A 17,407-nucleotide genomic window follows, 5' to 3' on the forward strand; every position below is an offset into this window, starting at 1 on the left:
GCTGATGAGTAATTCATTTGAATTAACTTGAGCGCAGCTCACACAACATAATGCACATTGTCCATCTTTATGAAGTATTTCTGTTCTTAACCTCTTTAATCTTCATACACTGCGACACAGGTTTTGTATTGTTTGTGTCTTTGATGCTGTATTGTCCTGTCTCATACCTGTAACAGTAGGTCGTGTTGAAAAGTAGGTCGCTTGTCTCAGAGTGACTTACCTGGTTAAGTAAAGGCTGAACATATCTTTATTAAGACTGTGCTTGTGTATCGAACTGATTGTCTGTTCCGCTCTGTCATCAGGTCCCCCATGACTGTGAGCCGTGGGCTACGGCTCAGCAACGCCCCACCTCCGGAGTGGTCTGTTGCTGTAGTTGGGACCCTGTGATTCCACCTCTCACTTCTCCTCCTCCCCCCTTCCCATTACTCAGATATGGCTGCTGGATCAGAGTGAGTACTCACTACCAGCTGGGTGGGACTCAAATAGTTGCTCTCTTCTTGTAGATAAACTTTGCTTATTTACAACTTGGATCTTATTTGGTACAAGGTACAAGATTTTCACAATATTGTAACAGTCTCAGAAAATATTATGGTATACAGTATTACACAGTTACTATTATAATTATCAGCTGCAGTGACCGTCAAAGGAATGAAAATAGAGGTCATTTTATTTATTTATTTATTTATTTATTTATTTATTGCAAGTTTACTGACGGTTGAACTGAAGAATAAACAGTATTATAAACATGATTCTTCTTTTTTTTTAAGTGTGTAACTATAACCTCGTATAATTAAAGCCCTAGTTTGCATTAGTAGAGGAAGTATCTGCAACATTGATTTAAGTAAAAGTACTCTGTTACAAGTAAATGTCCTGCACTGAAAATGTTAAGTATAATCACGAAAATGTTCCAAAAGTAAGAGAAGGCTACTCGGTGAAGAAAAGTGTTATACTATCCTATACTGTTATATCATTACATTAACAGCCCGTCTCTTATGCACTGATGTAAAAGCAGGACTTGACTGTTGTAGTTGGTCGAGGTGGAGCTCTGCTGGACTAGTTTGTATCCAAGTGCAACTGCTGATTATTCTCCTTAGGGATTAATCTGCAGATTTTTTTTTTTTCTATAAATAGATTGAATGGTTTGTAAAACTTCAGACAACAGTGACATGCCATCACAATGCACTAAACAATTTTCAGAATAGTTGCTAATGTACTGTAGGTGCACAGTAGAGCAGCCAGACTGATCCTGTCTGTACTTTCACTCACACACAGTGACTTCTGTCAGGCCCTGGCACTGAGAAAGTCTGTGCATGTTTCTTTATGGGGTCAGATTGTGATCACTGTAAGTTCTATTGTAAGCCAGAGAATTGGTGAACGAACAGACAATGCGGAAAACTGTTTTAAAAGTGCAATTTTTGACCAGTGTTTATATAACACGTACTAAAAAGGACATGTACTGTGCTGTGCACAGAGGATGGTGTTCTTGAAGATGTTTGTTTTGGACATATCCAACATAATCCTCCACTGCTGATTTTTTTTTTTTTTTTTTTGGATGGAGTTTGGCCTCTGCCATTTGTCTGCTTCATATGTGTGTGTGTGTGTGTGGCGGCCGTTGCAGACTCTGACAGGCACTCAGGGAAGAAAGGTTTTCTTCATACTGGTAATAAGCAAATGTGCATGGTATGATGACCATCAATTTTCATACCACGGTGAAACTGGCATACCTCTGCAACCCTAGATCGATCATTATAGCTTTATATACTGACTGATGCCTCTGTATGTGGTAACATCAAGTAGAATAAGTGTCACAGGTTGTAAACTTGATATTTAACCTGATCATCTACCTGAATAGCTGCTGTAATTCAGAACATGGATTCAAATAAATAAACACACCTGGCTGCAAACAGAGGTGAATGTTGTTAGAAATGCAAATGTCCCATAGTACTGACCAACACCTGACCTATGACTTACTGTACATTGTGCATGACTTACTGTACATTGTGCATGCTCAGTATTTAAATGTAATGGAAATGAAAGGACTGAACATTTCATGTTTGTCTGAATAAATATAAAATAATGTATCCGGATTCAGTAGTTATTCCCTTTAGAAAATATATTATTAGTGTTATTGTTGTGATAACAGGTTTCAGCCCATCACTACAATGTTAATACTTCAGTATTAAGAAAAAAAAGTCTCTGCTGAGATGTACAAAATCTCAGGATTTAAATGTAAAACTTTATTTTGATTCTTTTGATGTTTAATTTTGTTCCAGAATTAGAGGAACATGGGGAAAGCCAGGCTATACACTGTCTGGCCAGACCTTAGCTACAAGGCAAAAGGAGTTGTGTAACATAATGTCGGCCCACATTCCATTCCCTAAACTGCAGTCTCCCAGGCTGGAGAACACCTCCAAGGTCTTGGCACCATCTAGTGACAGATATCTGTAATAAAAACACAGTTTACATAATGGCTCAGGACAAGCATATTGGAAAATATCTACTGTTTTATACATGTAATTCTTGTCATATTTTTATTGCTTGAAATAATAATTTTTCAAAACTTTTCAGCCCTGAGTCAGTTGAAGCAAGCCCTGCTGTGAATGAGAAAAACTACAACCACCACAGCTGTGGGAACGCACAGAGTCATGGGTATCAGGGACTGCCATATGCTGTGAGTTCAAACCACTCTTTTCTAATCATTAGTTCTAATCATAGCATTTATTATTATTATAAGTTGGCTACAATTGTCACCATTTTACAAGCTAAAAGAAGCTAGTATAATCTATCCAGTGTTGTCTTTTTCTCATCTTTTCAAGTTTCTTGTTCTATTCAAATAGAACAGTAAGAGTAAAAGTAAGGATTCATGATGCTTCTAGTGGGATTAAATACATGAATGTCTATGCTACTATTAGCTTTCTGTAACCACAGTCTATTTCCATTATTAACAGCTGTACTGTTTCACATACTTGTTTTTTGCCCTCATTTTCATTCGTCTCCATTTTCCGTTTCCCTTTTTGCCTGAACACCCGTTGTTTGAAGATGCAACAGTCTTCCGTTGTGTGTTGTCAGGATCACAACTATGGCGCACCCCCTCCCCCCACCCCACCCGCCCCCCCGCTCTCCCCCCCCATCCTTCCTCCCATGCAGGCGTGGTACGCGGCTCTCGCTATCACGGAACTACTGAGGACAACTCAGCTGACAGCGACAGCTCCTCAGAGGAGGACGGGGCCATGGCCAACTGGTGTCACTGCAGCCTGATGCCGGATGGCCTGCTTATTAAATGTGACAACTGCAGGTTTGGATTCTGGAGCATTAGTACTTTGTTACTTGACTGCCCCAAGTTTACTGCAGGTTATTTAAAGTGTGAACATCCACGATAATTGTACAAAAATATGCTGAAGACACTGTTAACAGCAAACATTGATTAAAAAGATAATATCAGGATCATTCTAAAGACAACTGACAGTTTAGTGTTGTGTTGTATGTGTGTGCGTTTTTTTTTTTTTTTTTTTTGTATTTAAGGCCCGTAAAGGGGGGGGGCTTTAAAGTGCCCATGGCATGCTCATTTTGCTCAATACCAGCAATTTAATGTTTAATCTTGGGTACCTTTATATTAGCTTGGCACCCATCATAATTCCAAATAATCTGTAATTATTTCAGAACGAAGAAACCCAAGAGCCTCTTCCTGAAAACAAGAGGATAGTTCGTGAATGTGTACAGCTCCTGCTGCCAGTCAGGAAGCCAAGAGAGAGTATAAACAAAAAACTTTGACAAATAAGCAACATTTTCAACAATGACAGTATTTCAAATCCTACCTGACATGTTCGAGCCAGAATATGAAAGTGGACAGAACAACAAACCGCAACAGCATTATTTAATTTGAATTGCTCCTCCATAGATAGGTAAACAACAGTATATGTACTGATAAAGAGATGTGAAACACCAAACAAAGCGGGTAATTGAGAAATCCCATATTTTAACTGGCATAATGCAGACATAGTAACTTCTCCAGCCTTACATCAATTCTTTCTAATGTCACAGAAACAAGGCATTATCAGACATGCAACGTGTGGGTTTTTTTGTTTGACTTTTAACTTTCTGTTAAGCCCCACTGAGTAGTGCAAACATCACTCCCTTTCATGTAGCTCCAAGGTCGGTAAGTCCAACCAGTTGTCACTGTGTCTTCCCCCACACGACCACAAAGAGTCCCAAAGTAGTGAAATTAATTCGAACAGGTAGCGTAGCACCGACAGTAACATCATGGATCGTTAGACTCCTCTCGCCAACCTGCAACACATCACATTCAGCAGACACACTCGTCTCAAACAGTCAAAACAAACAGGTACTGTGCTCTAGGGGAATCCACCATTGCTGAGCTGATCATTCACTCCCCCAGGATGCTTCACTGACTGACTGCTTGTAGGTTAGGCCCGGTCGGGTAAAATAGCGAGCCCCTGTACAGGAAAAATTTCTGGACATGCAGTAACCTCAGGCCCTGTAATTTTCTCCACATCCTCTGATCACAGTGCAGCAGCAGGAGGTAAAATATATCCACAAAACTGCACACAGTCAAAAAATTCCACTTTTACAAAGGTGCCAGTGGATGTCAGACAAGCTCACATGAACGTGCAACTGCCTGGAGATAAGGATTTCCTTGAATGGTCATAAAGTTATCATGTAAGACTTGTTTGTTAGAAAAAACATCTTACAAGTGAGTTTGCAAGACTTGTATAAACTGAGTTTCTTTTCCATAGGAGTACTAGAACAAACGTACACCTCATTTTTTGAGATTTAGGTCACATCTAAGATGAAAACTCACCATTGTAACATTGTAGATAATACAGAAAACAAGGAAAATGCCATGGGCTCTTTAAGATCTAGTTATAGTGTTAAATTGAATTAATAGCTTTATTGGGCTACATGTATTTTAAGATATGTAAATGTGTCTTAACAGGGCATATAATCTACAAATCCAGTTTTTGGCAATCTACCTGAGGGAATTGATGTATCTTCATGTTTGGTTTGATTTTCATAAGCACTGGTCAAAAAAGAAAAAAAAAAGACCTGATTTTTCACCTGACTTATAGCTATTATGGTATTAAATATTGATTCATTTTGGTTGCAGGGGACTTGACAGGAGGAAAGGACCAGAAAGCCACCACAGGAAAACAGAAAATGTCTCAGGTACATGTATTTTCATGTTTTACTCATTCATTGTCATGAGCCCCTTTTCCACCACCTGGGACCGGCTTGACTCAGCTCGTCTTATTTGTGTAAAATGTTGGGGATAGTACCTGGTACTATTTTTGGTATCACCTAAAAATTGGTTCCAAGAGACCAGGGGCGATACCAAATGGTGACATGTAAACACTACAGACCTAGTGACTGGTCAGAGAAATCACATTATCGACTTGCGAGAACAAAGACAGCACCATTTTTAAAAGCATCTTTACTTAACAGTAACCACTACTTTAGTGTAGTGACTGTACTTACTAAAAGCAGCCACATACCAAGAATCAAGAACAGCATAACCTCAGTGTCCTCCATTGTTACTGCTTCGGATACCGTTGTCGCTATGACAGCTAGCTACACTGAGAGAGGATCATCTGCAGTGAAAAACCAAGCACCCTGTACCAAAAATGAGTAGAGTTGAGTCGAGTTGAGCCAGTACCAGGCAGTGGAAAAGGGACTTTACAGAGAAGTTTGTAACTGTGCTGTATAAAATGGTGTTCTTGTTCCTAAGATACAGTATCTGATGAGATTACCTGTGTTTTGGTAGCCGGAGAAAGCAGCGCCACAGAGAGTGGTGATGAAGAGGTGTCACCCTCCACCATCTCCTACACCGCCACCCAGCATACGCCCACCAGCATCAAACTCACTGTCAATCGAGTCAAAAGGAGTAAATCCAAAAAGAGGAAGAAGAGCACGGACAAGGCCCGTGGAACACCAAAGGCCAAGAAAGTCAAGGTGTGCAAACTGTTAGAAGCTGAATGATTTAGTATGAGTCTAGCAAAGCTCAACAGATATTTCAAGACCCAATATGGAGGTTCCACTTTTTATTACAAGCTTTCAGCACTGAGAACATTGCTATTTCATTTTAGACTGTATGGTAGTGGCAGCTTAATTGTGTGTATGTTTTTCCTCTTCAAGGCATTCAGAGAGGGTTCTAGGAAGTCCATGAGGATGAAGGTATGATTAGAGTTAACTTCTTATTTATGTAAACTTGTACATCAGTGCTATGAGGCTCATGCTACTCTCACAATCTGCTCCATCTTTTCTTCTGTCTAGAACTCAACAACGGAGGCCAGTGTGCTGGATGAGAACACTGCAGAGGGATGGGAAAGCAAGATCCGTCAGTGGACAGACCAGTACGAAGAGGCTCTGGCCAACCAGTACAGCGCTGATGTCCAGACTCTCTTGCAGCTTCACCGGGCTGCCTGTACCACAGTCTCAAAGAATGAGAACTGCACCAACACACCTCCCTCCACCACACAAGTCCACGCATCAGCTGACGCCATGGACACCATCAACCGCACTGAGCTGGCCTGTAACAACACAGTGCTAGGCTCACAGATGCAGGTCTGGTTAAGTCCTCATCCAAATTCTCATTTACACTTTGGACAAAACAATATACTGATTCAACATAAGTGGCTTCACAAAGTATCCAGACCCCTTCACATTTTGCACACTTACAGTATTGTTCAAAATAATAGCAGTACAATGTGACTAACCAGAATAATCTAGGTTTTTAGTATATTTTTTATTGCTACATGGCAAACAAGTTACCAGTAGGTGCAGTAGATTCTCAGAAAGCAAACAAGACCCAGCATTCATGATATGCACGCTCTTAAGGCTGTGCAATTGGGCAATTAGTTGAAAGGGGTGTGTTCAAAAAAATAGCAGTGTCTGCCGTTGACTGTACAAACACAAAACTATTTTGTACAAACGTTTTTGTTTCTAGGATTTAGCAATCCTGTGAATCACTAAACTAATATTTAGTTGTATGACCACAGTTTTTTATAACTGCTTCACATCTGTGTGGCATGGAGTCAACCAACTTGTGGCACCTTTCAGCTGTTATTACACTCCATGATTCTTTAACAACATTCCACAATTCATTTACATTTCTTGGTTTTGCTTCAGAAACAGCATTTTTGATATCACCCCACAAGTCCTCGATTGGATTAAGGTCCGGGGATTGGGCTGGCCACTCCATAACATTAATTTTGTTGGTTTGGAACCAAGACTTTGCTCATTTACTAGTGTGTTTGGGGTCATTGTCTTGTTGAAACAACCATTTCAAGGGCATGTCCTCTTCAGCATAAGGCAACATGACCTCTTCAAGTATTTTGACATATGCAAACTGATCCATGATCCCTGGTATGCGATAAATAGGCCCAACACCATAGTAGGAGAAACATGCCCATATCATGATGCTTGCACCACCATGCTTCACTGTCTTCACTGTGTACTGTGGCTTGAATTCAGAGTTTGAGGGTTGTCTCACAAACTGTCTGTGGCCCTTGGACCCAAAAAGAACAATTTTACTCTCATCAGTCCACAAAATGTTCCTCCATTTCTCTTTAGGCCAGTTGATGTGTTCTTTGGCAAATTGTAACCTCTTCTGCACGTGCCTTTTTTTTAACAGAGGGACTTTGCGGGGGATTCTTGAAAATAGATTAGCTTCACACAGACGTCTTCTAACTGTCACAGTACTTACAGGTAACTCCAGACTGTCTTTGATCATCCTGGAGCTGATCATTGGCTGGGCCTTTGCCATTCTGGTTATTCTTCGATCCATTTTGATGGTTGTCTTCCGTTTTCTTCCACGTCTCTCTGGTTTTGCTCTCCATTTTAAGGCATTGGAGATCATTTTAGCTGAACAGCCTATAATTTTTTGCACCTCTTTATAGGTTTTCCCCTCTCCAATCAACTTTTTAATCAAAGTACGCTGTTCTTCTGAACAATGTCTTGAACGACCCATTTTCCTCAGGCTTTCAAATGCATGTTCAACAAGTGCTGGCTTCATCCTTAAATAGGGGCCACCTGATTCACACCTGTTATTTCACAAAATTGATGACCTCACTGATTGAATGCCACACTGCTATTTTTTTGAACACACAAAAATATACTAAAAACCTGGATTATTCTGGTTAGTCACATTGTACTGCTATTATTTTGAACAATACTGTACCTGCTTTGCAGATTTTATGTGAAATGGATAAAATGTCAATTTTTGCTCAATCAACCCTGTGACCCACAATGATGAAGTAAAAATGCCCATTAATTTTTTTTAAAGTTTTTGCTAATTTATTAAAAATTTTAATCTCTCACTCATAAAGGTACTCTGACTCTCCGCTGTGGCATTCTAGACTGTGGCCAGGTGCATGTTCTCTTTAAATTTTGCTTGAGATATGTCTAGAACGTGACTGGAGTTATATATATATATATATGACATTTCAGTTATTTATTTTTAATAACTTTAAAAAAATGTCTAAAAACATTTTTTCACTTTATCTTTATGGGTTATTGAGTGTAAGATTGGTGGGCAAAAATAGCAATTTCATCCATTTCTAATTAAATGTACAATACAAAGCATTCAGCAAGTGAAGGGATCAGAATGCTTTCTGAAGTCACTGTACTGTATATATTTCAGCGCATGCACATGAAATAGTGCCATTACAAAAGATGCAATTTAAGCCTCATATAACACATTATAAAAACATTGTACCGACTATTTGAAAATTGTGGAGTTCAAGTGAGCTTTTCATGAACAGTTAGTCTAGTCCATAAAATAACTTAATATAGCCTAAATATATTTAGTTACAATTTACTAATCCTTGATATAATGTGATGGTTTTTTTTTATATTTTCCTGCCATTGCAAATAAACAATTTGCAATTTACTGTTTGCAGCTTCAGTTGGGACGGGTAACACGGGTGCAGAAACATAGGAAGATCCTCCGAGCAGCCAAGAACCTGGAACCAGACACGCTCATAATTGAATATCGGGGAAAGGTCATGCTCAAACAACAGTTTGAAGTCAATGGGCACTTCTTCAAAAAGTAAGAGGTCACAGTATATGGGTAATAGGTTACTATATGCATAACAATCTGTCTTAATTTAAATTTATTTATGTAGCACTTTGGTCAACTGGATGTTGTTTTTAAAGTACTTTACATGGGCAGAATAAGATCACAATAAAATAAATGGAATCAATGCAAGAATAAAACAGCACAATAACACAGACACACAGATGGCACACAGTCAGTAAATGAAAAGAAAAATATCAGGCCCTATTAAAAGCCAAGGCAAATATATATGTTTTAAGCAATGATTTAAAAGCAGTCAGGTCAGCAGCTGATCTAACATTGAGATGTAAAGTATTCCACAATTTAGGGGCGGCAATAGTAAAAGCACCCCAGCATTTATATATGGCCCTAGGAACCCCGTAAGAGAAATTGATCTGAGGTGATCTCGTAGGTTTGTGCCATTGCACCAATTCAATGAGGTAGGATGGTGCCAAACCATTAAGAGCCTTAAAAACAAAAATCAACAGCTTAAAATCTATTTTAAAATGGACTGGAAGCCAATGGAGAGAGGCCAGTACCAGGGTTATATGCTCAAATTTTCTAGTAATTGACAGAAGATGAGCAGCAGCATTTTGCACCATCTGAAGTCTTAATACAGCAGGTTTCATTTTGCCGGTCCGTTCTTGTTTCACCTGTGTTTTTGGACTACAAGCAATTCACGTTTTTGATGCAGTTGTGTTGCTGTTTTCCAGACCCTACCCTTTTGTGTTGTTTTACTCAAAATTTAATGATGTAGAGATGTGTGTGGATGCACGAACTTTTGGAAATGATGCCCGCTTCATCAGGAGGTCCTGCACACCCAATGCTGAGGTCAGATATGGAGCTTTTCTAGAAGGCAGTAATGAGGAAAATGTTTTTGTTTAAGTGAATATAGCATTTGTTGGGCTGCTTTCTTTTTAACAAACGTATATCTTTCGTTTGTTCACTTCCCCAGGTTCGCCATATGATTGCTGAGGGTATGATCCATCTCTGCATCTATGCGGTCAGTCAAATCACAAAAGATGCTGAGGTCACCATTGGATTTGACTATGAGTTCAATAGCTGGTCAGTAATCATCCTAACCCCTCAGCTTTGTCTTTCCACCCTCTTTGAACCAGCAACTATAAAGAATCCATACATAAATAAGTCAGATCCATCCATCTGTGCAACACTGATATCAAGTAAAAGTGGTAACGGTCCAAATCCTGTCTAGAAACATACAGTAGATATGAGTGCTACTAATGTTGGTACAGGTGTGATGCAGGTATTAGTTTTCTAATGGTTTACCTGAAAGCTGGCACATGCCCCAGTGTGATCTTCTCCTTTCTCATAATACACCACCAGTAATTACAAAGTGGACTGTGCCTGCCATAAGGGCAACCAGAACTGCCCAGTGCAGAAGCACAACCTGAGCCCCAGGGAGGGTCTACTGAGTCCCCCCTCCCTGCGGCCTCCCTCTCCTCTGGTTGGTGCTGAGACCCGACGGAGAAAAGCCCGGAGGAGAGAGCTGGAGGGCTGCCTTGCCAGTGACGGCAACCAGACCCTCGATCAGCACCAGGAGGCCAAAGATCTGCAGGGAACAAGTGATGCAGAGGTGTGTGTTTTGTGTCCATGTGTGTCTAGCTAAAATGAAGAATTAAGCACAGATATTAGGCTGATTTCTATTAAACTTTAAATAAAAATTTGGATTTGTAGGTTTTGGTTTTTTTTGGTTGGTTGTTTTTTTTTTTTTTACCAAATAGCCAGATACTGCTGGGTGTGACGTTGTTCTCATATGCAGTCTGTGTTTGTGTATTTAGGAGAGACTGCTGGATGAGGTGAAGGTGGAAGAGGGAGAGGTGGATGAGAATGGGGTCACTGTCTCCAGTAAAAGAGTATGTCATTCCTAGAAATGTGTTCTCTGTATGATCTGAAAAAACTTAGGAAAAAATCAACTGGACTAGATTTCTAGGTCTAGGTTTCACCGATACTGGACTATAACGACTCAGTCGTTAAGGAACATTGTTGGCCTTCAAAAGACTGAAACACCACTGAGGGAGATAAATATCTCCGGCTCAACACCAGTCAGTCAGGACTGATGAAGCCTCTTGGATAAGAGGTGAAACGTCTTCGACCTAGAAATCTAGTCCAGTTGATTTTTTCCTAAGGTTTTTCAGCTTACTATGACCTAGATGACTGAGAATCTGCACAGACATGTTTTCTGTGTGATGACTAAGTCAAGTTCAGTTGTTGGAAAGACAAAAGTTTTGTAGTTATTTTGTGGCCCTGCCTATGTAACCCAGCTTTTGTGCCACTCTGTTCACATAGGCTTTTAACAGCCTGGAAAAGAGGCGGAGGAGAGTGGGAGGAGCAGAGGTAAAAGAGGAGGGTGTGGAAACAGAGAATGGGGCAGGAAACCCCACAGGGAGCACCCCCTTACCCCACAGCAGTGGAGTGGGAGTCAGCACACGACGTACCACCTATGTGACGGTTAGTGAGAGAAAACAAGTAGTTTATTCTATATCTGGCAGTCTTTTGTTCTGTTTTTGGTGTTGCATCCATTTCATTTATTCTAAAGGAAGTGCCATCTACTGAGGAAAAGACCTCATTGCCCAGCCTGCCTGCCGCAGTTGCTCCCCCTAAACCTATACGACCAACAAAGCCTCGACCCAAAAGTCGGATCTCTCGCTACCGTTCAAGCTCATCGCAGCGGGCCCGGCGACAGCGTCAAGCCCTTGCACAGCAGGCAGCAGCTGCTGCGTCTGCAGCAGTGGCAGCAATACCATCTTCAGCCGAGCAGGGGACTGCTCTGGACGAGGAGGGGTCTCACGGCCTATGCAGTGCCGAACATGGCCATGGAGAGAGCAGTCTGGGGGGTCATCTCCCAGATGGAGATGGTCAGGTTCTAAACTGTATAAATAGAGGCAACTTGCGCTACCCCAAGACTAAGAAGGTTAGAGGTTTGACTATTGTATGGCTTAGTCAAGCTTTTTAATTATTTCAGTTTTTTTTTTTATAGTCTATGCAAATCCAATGTGAATCATTAATGTTTCCCTTTGGCCTCAGTACCTGGTGACAGAGTGGTTGAATGACAAGATCCCTGGAGGGGAGAAGGTCCACCAAGAGGTGTCTGTTGAGCGCCCGCTGCGGATAACCACTGACCCCACGGTGCTGGCCACCACACTCAACATGCTGCCGGGCCTCTCCCACTCATCGTTTATCTGCACCACGCCCAGACACTATGTACGCTTCGGTTCCCCCTTCAATCCAGAGAGACGCAGACCCCGCCCACTCCAAATGGATGGCACTTATGGCTGCTTCAAAAAGGTAAGTCATGCAGCTAATATTGGGATTCATTCCAGAATTGTATATACTGGTAGCAATACCTTGACTTCAGTACCAGTTCCTAAACAAGGCTTTTTTCGATACCAATGTTATAAAATAAATTTTAACAAAAATTAAATAATGCATACATTACACATTTTGAATCAGCTCGTTAGTTATATTTTTCGATTCCTTGGCATTTTTGTGCGCTCAACCAGCTTCATAACATACAGTTGAGGTCAGACATTTACATACACTCAGCTGACTTTGTCTTTAAACAGCTCGGAAAATTCCAGAAAATAATGTCAAGGCCTTAGAGGTTTCTGATAGACTAATTGACATCGCTGAGTCAATAGGAGGTGCACATGTGGATGTATTTTAAAGCCTACCTTCAAACTCAGTATATCTTTTTGACATTATGGGAAAATCAAAAGAAATCAACCAAGACCTCAGAAAAAAAACACGGACCTCCACCAGTCTGGTTCCTCCTTCCGAGCCATTTCTAGATGCCTGAAGGTACCATGTTCATCTGTACAAACAATACTGTATAAACATCATGGGACAACACAGCCATCATACCGCATGGGAAGGAGATGTGTCCTGTCTCCTAGAGATGAACATACTTTGTTCCAAATAGTACAAATCAATCCCACAGTATATCGCCAGTAAAACCAGTCTTATATTGACATAATCTGAAAGGCTGCTCAGCAGGGAAGAAGCTACTTCTCCAAGACAGCTATAAAAAAGGCAGCTTGCATCTGCACATAGGTACAAAATAGATGGCATCATGAGGAAGGAAGATTATGTGGTTTTACTGAAGCAACGTTTCAAGACATCAGCCAGGAAGTTAAAGCTTGGTCGCCAGTGGGTCTTCCAAACGAACAATGACCCCAAGTAGACTTCCAAAGTTGTGGTAAAATGGCTTAAGGACAACAAAGTCAAGGTACTGGAGTGGCCATCGCAAAGCCCTGACCTCAGTCCAATAGGACATTTGTTGGCAGAACTGACAAAACGTGTGCGAGCAAGGAGACCTCCAAACCTGACTTGGTTCCACCAGTTCTGTCAGGAGGGTGAATATTCCAGTTAATTACTGTAAAAAGCTTGTTGAAGGCATCCCAAAACATTTAACCCAGATTCAACTATTTAAAGGTAATGCTAAATAAATACTGAGTGTATGTAAGCTTCTGACCCACTGGGAATATGATGAAAGAAATAAAAGCTGAAATCAATCTCTTTTCTGCTATTACTCTGAGATTTCACATTCTTGAAATAAAGTAGTGATCCTAACTGACCTGAGACAGGGAATGTTTATAGGCCTTAATGTCAGGAGTTGTGGAAAACTGAGTTCAAATGTATTTGGATAAGTTGTATGGAAACCTCTGACTTAAACTTTAAAAAGTAAACCTGTTTACCACAGCCTTAAGTTCTGTTAACATTGACATCAATAAATAAAAATGTAGGAAAGCATTTTTTGTTACGCCACATCAGAATCAGAATGCACATTGAAATTAGATAAATAGGAATAAAAATAGAGACCTGTACGGATCTCCGTGTCCAGAGATCAGGTGATTTTAATCTATTCATAAAGGGCTTTTGAACCGAAAAAAACCGCTCTTAGTCTGACCCGTCACCCAGGACCTGTTTGCCTTGGGAGACCCTACCAGGGACATATAGCCCCCGACAACATAGCCCCTAGGATCACTCGGGTACTCAAACCCCTCCACCACCATAAGGTGGAGGTTCAAGGAGGGGTGCTGGAGGGGAGCTGGAGGAAGTGTCTGGAGAGAGGGAAGTCTGGGCATCTTTGCTTAGACTGCTGCCCCCGCGACCCGGTCCCAGATAAGCGGAGGAAAATGGATGGATGGATGGATGTCTAGGCTATCTGACAATTTGTTCCCAATGCAGCTTCATCTGTTTAAGAAAATGTCTTGAAAAAGTAGCTCTCTGCATTACAATCAAGAACATCACACTTGGTTAAAGAAAAATGTTGATACAATAATGTTGAAATGAAATTAAATACTTATACCACACTTCTGACCTTTTTAAAATTAAATGAGATTTTGGGATGTAAGAACAGACAGTATATTAAGGATGATTTATTTGGATTGTGCTATTCTGATTCCATTGGGGACTGGGATGAACACTAGGGGGCAGGCTTAAGCCTTTTTTTGTCCATAGTATATTTAGTCAACTACATTTCTCTCCTTTAGATTGTGTACATGCTTGCTACAGTGATGTATGCCTGGGACACTGAACTTGCATGCTTACTCATGTTTGTTTGGGTGTGGACATTTGTGTGGTGAGCCACCCACATTAATCTTGATCCAAAAATAACATCCACAGGACTATTTCACATTCTGACTGAGGCAAGTTGTGTGGAGTTATGGCAAAACAGATTGCATCCCCAAATTCCTCTCTCTCTCTTTTCCATCCTTTCTTTCTCTGCTCTCTATACATCCTGTCAAGTCTGTGTCTTTAGATTCACTAGTCTTTCTTTCTCGTATTTAACTCTGCCTCTGTGCTGGGGCACATTGTACAGTGGCTATATTCTTTTACTTCCTTTCCATCTTTTGCCCTAACCTATCTCCCTTTCTCCTGCTCCCTCATTTTGAGTCTCTTATTGCAAGGTGGCTGCTTTGCAATATCTGCCTCAATATGCATCATTCTTCACTGTGTAGTGTCAGCTCAGTCTTCCTGATCAAATTCTAGTAGCTGACTACTTTCATCCGACGTTTAGCTACCCTGCGTCTGTTTAGCCGCCTGCCTGTTTCCCCCCAAAGTGGAGGGGGTCTATGATGTCTTTCAGGTGGGCCAACACCAATCTCTCAAAGGTCTTCATAACTACAGATGTCAGGGTGACAGGTCTGTAGTCGTTCAGTCCACTGATAGGTCAAAGTGTTTATTTGTCATATGCACAGTTAGGAAACGTGTTTCCCTGTACAATGAAATTCTTACTTTGCCGTCCACATGAATGCCGCAAAATACAAATATAAAGTAGATAAGTAACACAAAATCTAAGGCACTTTAAGCAGCAAATGCAGCAATATAATAAAAATATATAAGAATATAATAAGAGAATGTATGCTGCATGGGAGCAGTATGTGCAGCAGTCAACAGTCAGTGTGCAATTATGCATGTGCAAAATGAGAATGTAAACAGTACATGTCGACAGTACATGACGTATTTCCTGGTAATAAACTCCTCAGCTGTTTCGTTCCCTCTGCCATCAGACTCCTAAAGAGTTTTTCAGTCTGGAGGTCCTACACTTCACACTTCTGAACTTCCGGCCAGAGGGTGGGGAGGCGAACGGTCTGTGCTGGGGGTGGGTGGAATCTTTGAGGATGGAGGCAGCCTTCCTACGCACCTTGCGGTGGTAATGATGGAGGTTTTCGTGGGAACTGGGATGATGGTGGAGTATTTGAAGTAGGAGGGGACCTCACACAGCTCCAGTGACCTGTTGAAGATAAATATGAAGGGGGCCAGCTGATCAGCGCACACTTTCAAGCAGGAGAGGGTCACACCATCTGGGCCTGGTGCTTTTCTGATCCTTTGTTTTTTAAAGAGTCCACGCACCTCCTTTAAAATGCTTACTCCAAAGTTTCAAAACTTTAAAGTCATCACATCTCACATTTCCTAAATATGCTGTTCTTTTTGGTGACAACAATGACTAGCCAGAAGAAAATCTACAGTTTTTTGTACATTCAAGTTATCATAAAATTAACTGTAGCTATCCATAAAGACAAATTTGAATGCATGAGACTTTTATTGCATTCTGTCACCCTAATGCAGACCTGCCAATGTGTACACATTTTACATGGCAGGTAAGCATCTTGATATCAGAAGGCACTGTTACAGTTAGTCACTTTAAGGCTGTGGTTACAAAATGGTGTAGTGTGAGGCAAGTCCAGGTGTGCCATCAAATTTTCTGTCAGCCATAAATGGATATTGCGGTTAAAGGCTCTATTCTATTATAAAGCCACGTCCGGTTCTTTCAAACCAGGAACTCGGTGAGACGAAGCGGACCACTTGAGTATATAAAAAAATATAACCGTGCTGGTTTATTCAAAGGGTCACAGGCAAGAACTAACATTACACGTCCAGGCATCTTCCACCCCCAAAGCTGCTCGCAGGCAGCCCGGAAGAAGAAAGACCCCGAACCTAATAGCCTATACAATTTAATCACTTTGTTGGGCTAGCCCCATCCTACGCAGGCAACGTCAATCCATGACATCACCTGATATGCCAGCTTGGCAGCTGACCAGAGCAGTAGTCAAAACATGAAGAAAATAATGTGTGTGAATGTTGATTATGTGGTGTGTATCTAAAAACATACAGGACATTCAGGGACATGTCCGAACAGTAAGCCTCGGAAAATGTTATGATTAAGATTACGGCTGAGCATATCAATAATAGCAATATTCATCCTGCCTGCAGACTCTTCAATCTAGTTGACCTTGAGGCCCACATGCAGCCTGCAGCAAGCTCATGACAATGAACTAAGCATTTAACAGCCTGAGCAAGACATCCTGGCTACACTACCATTTTCTAATACAACAGATCTCTAATCAATATCTATCTAACTAAGAAAATACCTAACACGGTATATAATGATACAAAGGTTTATGAAAACATTTTTCATTTAGCATATCACTGCTTTGTAGACCAGATATGCTCACTATTCAAAGGATAGCAGCAGCAGGGTGTGCCTCCTCACACACCCTCCTGCTTGTAACGCTAATGACTCAGGTTAGAAGATTGGACATTTTCCCCCCCCCCAATGGATGTTGTCTGATCATTTAAAAACAAAAATTACATATTTCAGGTTTTGTTTTTTACCACTCATGACTGTTGTTTTGATGCAGAGATGGATAAAACAGGTGGAGGATGAGAGCTGCTCAACCAGTGTGGAGGACGGAACAGAGTCCACCTCCTCCCAGCAAAGTACCAGCAGCAGATCCACCCCGAACCCCTTGTCTAGTGGTATGTACATACCTACCTCCATCTGAATGATTCATTTACTGCTGCATTTTCTGA

General features: G+C 41.0%; 1 protein-coding gene across 1 annotated transcript in view; it reads left to right on the top strand.

The window, feature by feature from the left end:
- Window positions 1-420: 420 nt before the first annotated feature.
- setd5 (SET domain containing 5) overlaps window positions 421-17,407 on the top strand; it is a gene marked incomplete at its 5' end in the record, with an annotated part of 34,383 nt that continues 17,396 nt past the window's right edge. The window contains 17 exon segments of the mRNA XM_020599908.1: window positions 421-449; window positions 2,569-2,671; window positions 3,070-3,150; window positions 3,153-3,295; window positions 5,126-5,184; window positions 5,780-5,967; window positions 6,151-6,189; window positions 6,289-6,579; window positions 8,916-9,064; window positions 9,784-9,901; window positions 10,026-10,135; window positions 10,415-10,664; window positions 10,870-10,944; window positions 11,378-11,539; window positions 11,628-12,002; window positions 12,116-12,376; window positions 17,236-17,353. Of these exon segments, the coding sequence (XP_020455564.1) occupies window positions 421-449; window positions 2,569-2,671; window positions 3,070-3,150; window positions 3,153-3,295; window positions 5,126-5,184; window positions 5,780-5,967; window positions 6,151-6,189; window positions 6,289-6,579; window positions 8,916-9,064; window positions 9,784-9,901; window positions 10,026-10,135; window positions 10,415-10,664; window positions 10,870-10,944; window positions 11,378-11,539; window positions 11,628-12,002; window positions 12,116-12,376; window positions 17,236-17,353 (2,551 nt within the window).

This window comes from Monopterus albus, unplaced genomic scaffold, assembly GCF_001952655.1.
Source record: "Monopterus albus unplaced genomic scaffold, M_albus_1.0 scaffold43.1, whole genome shotgun sequence".
NCBI classification, from domain to species: domain Eukaryota; kingdom Metazoa; phylum Chordata; class Actinopteri; order Synbranchiformes; family Synbranchidae; genus Monopterus; species Monopterus albus.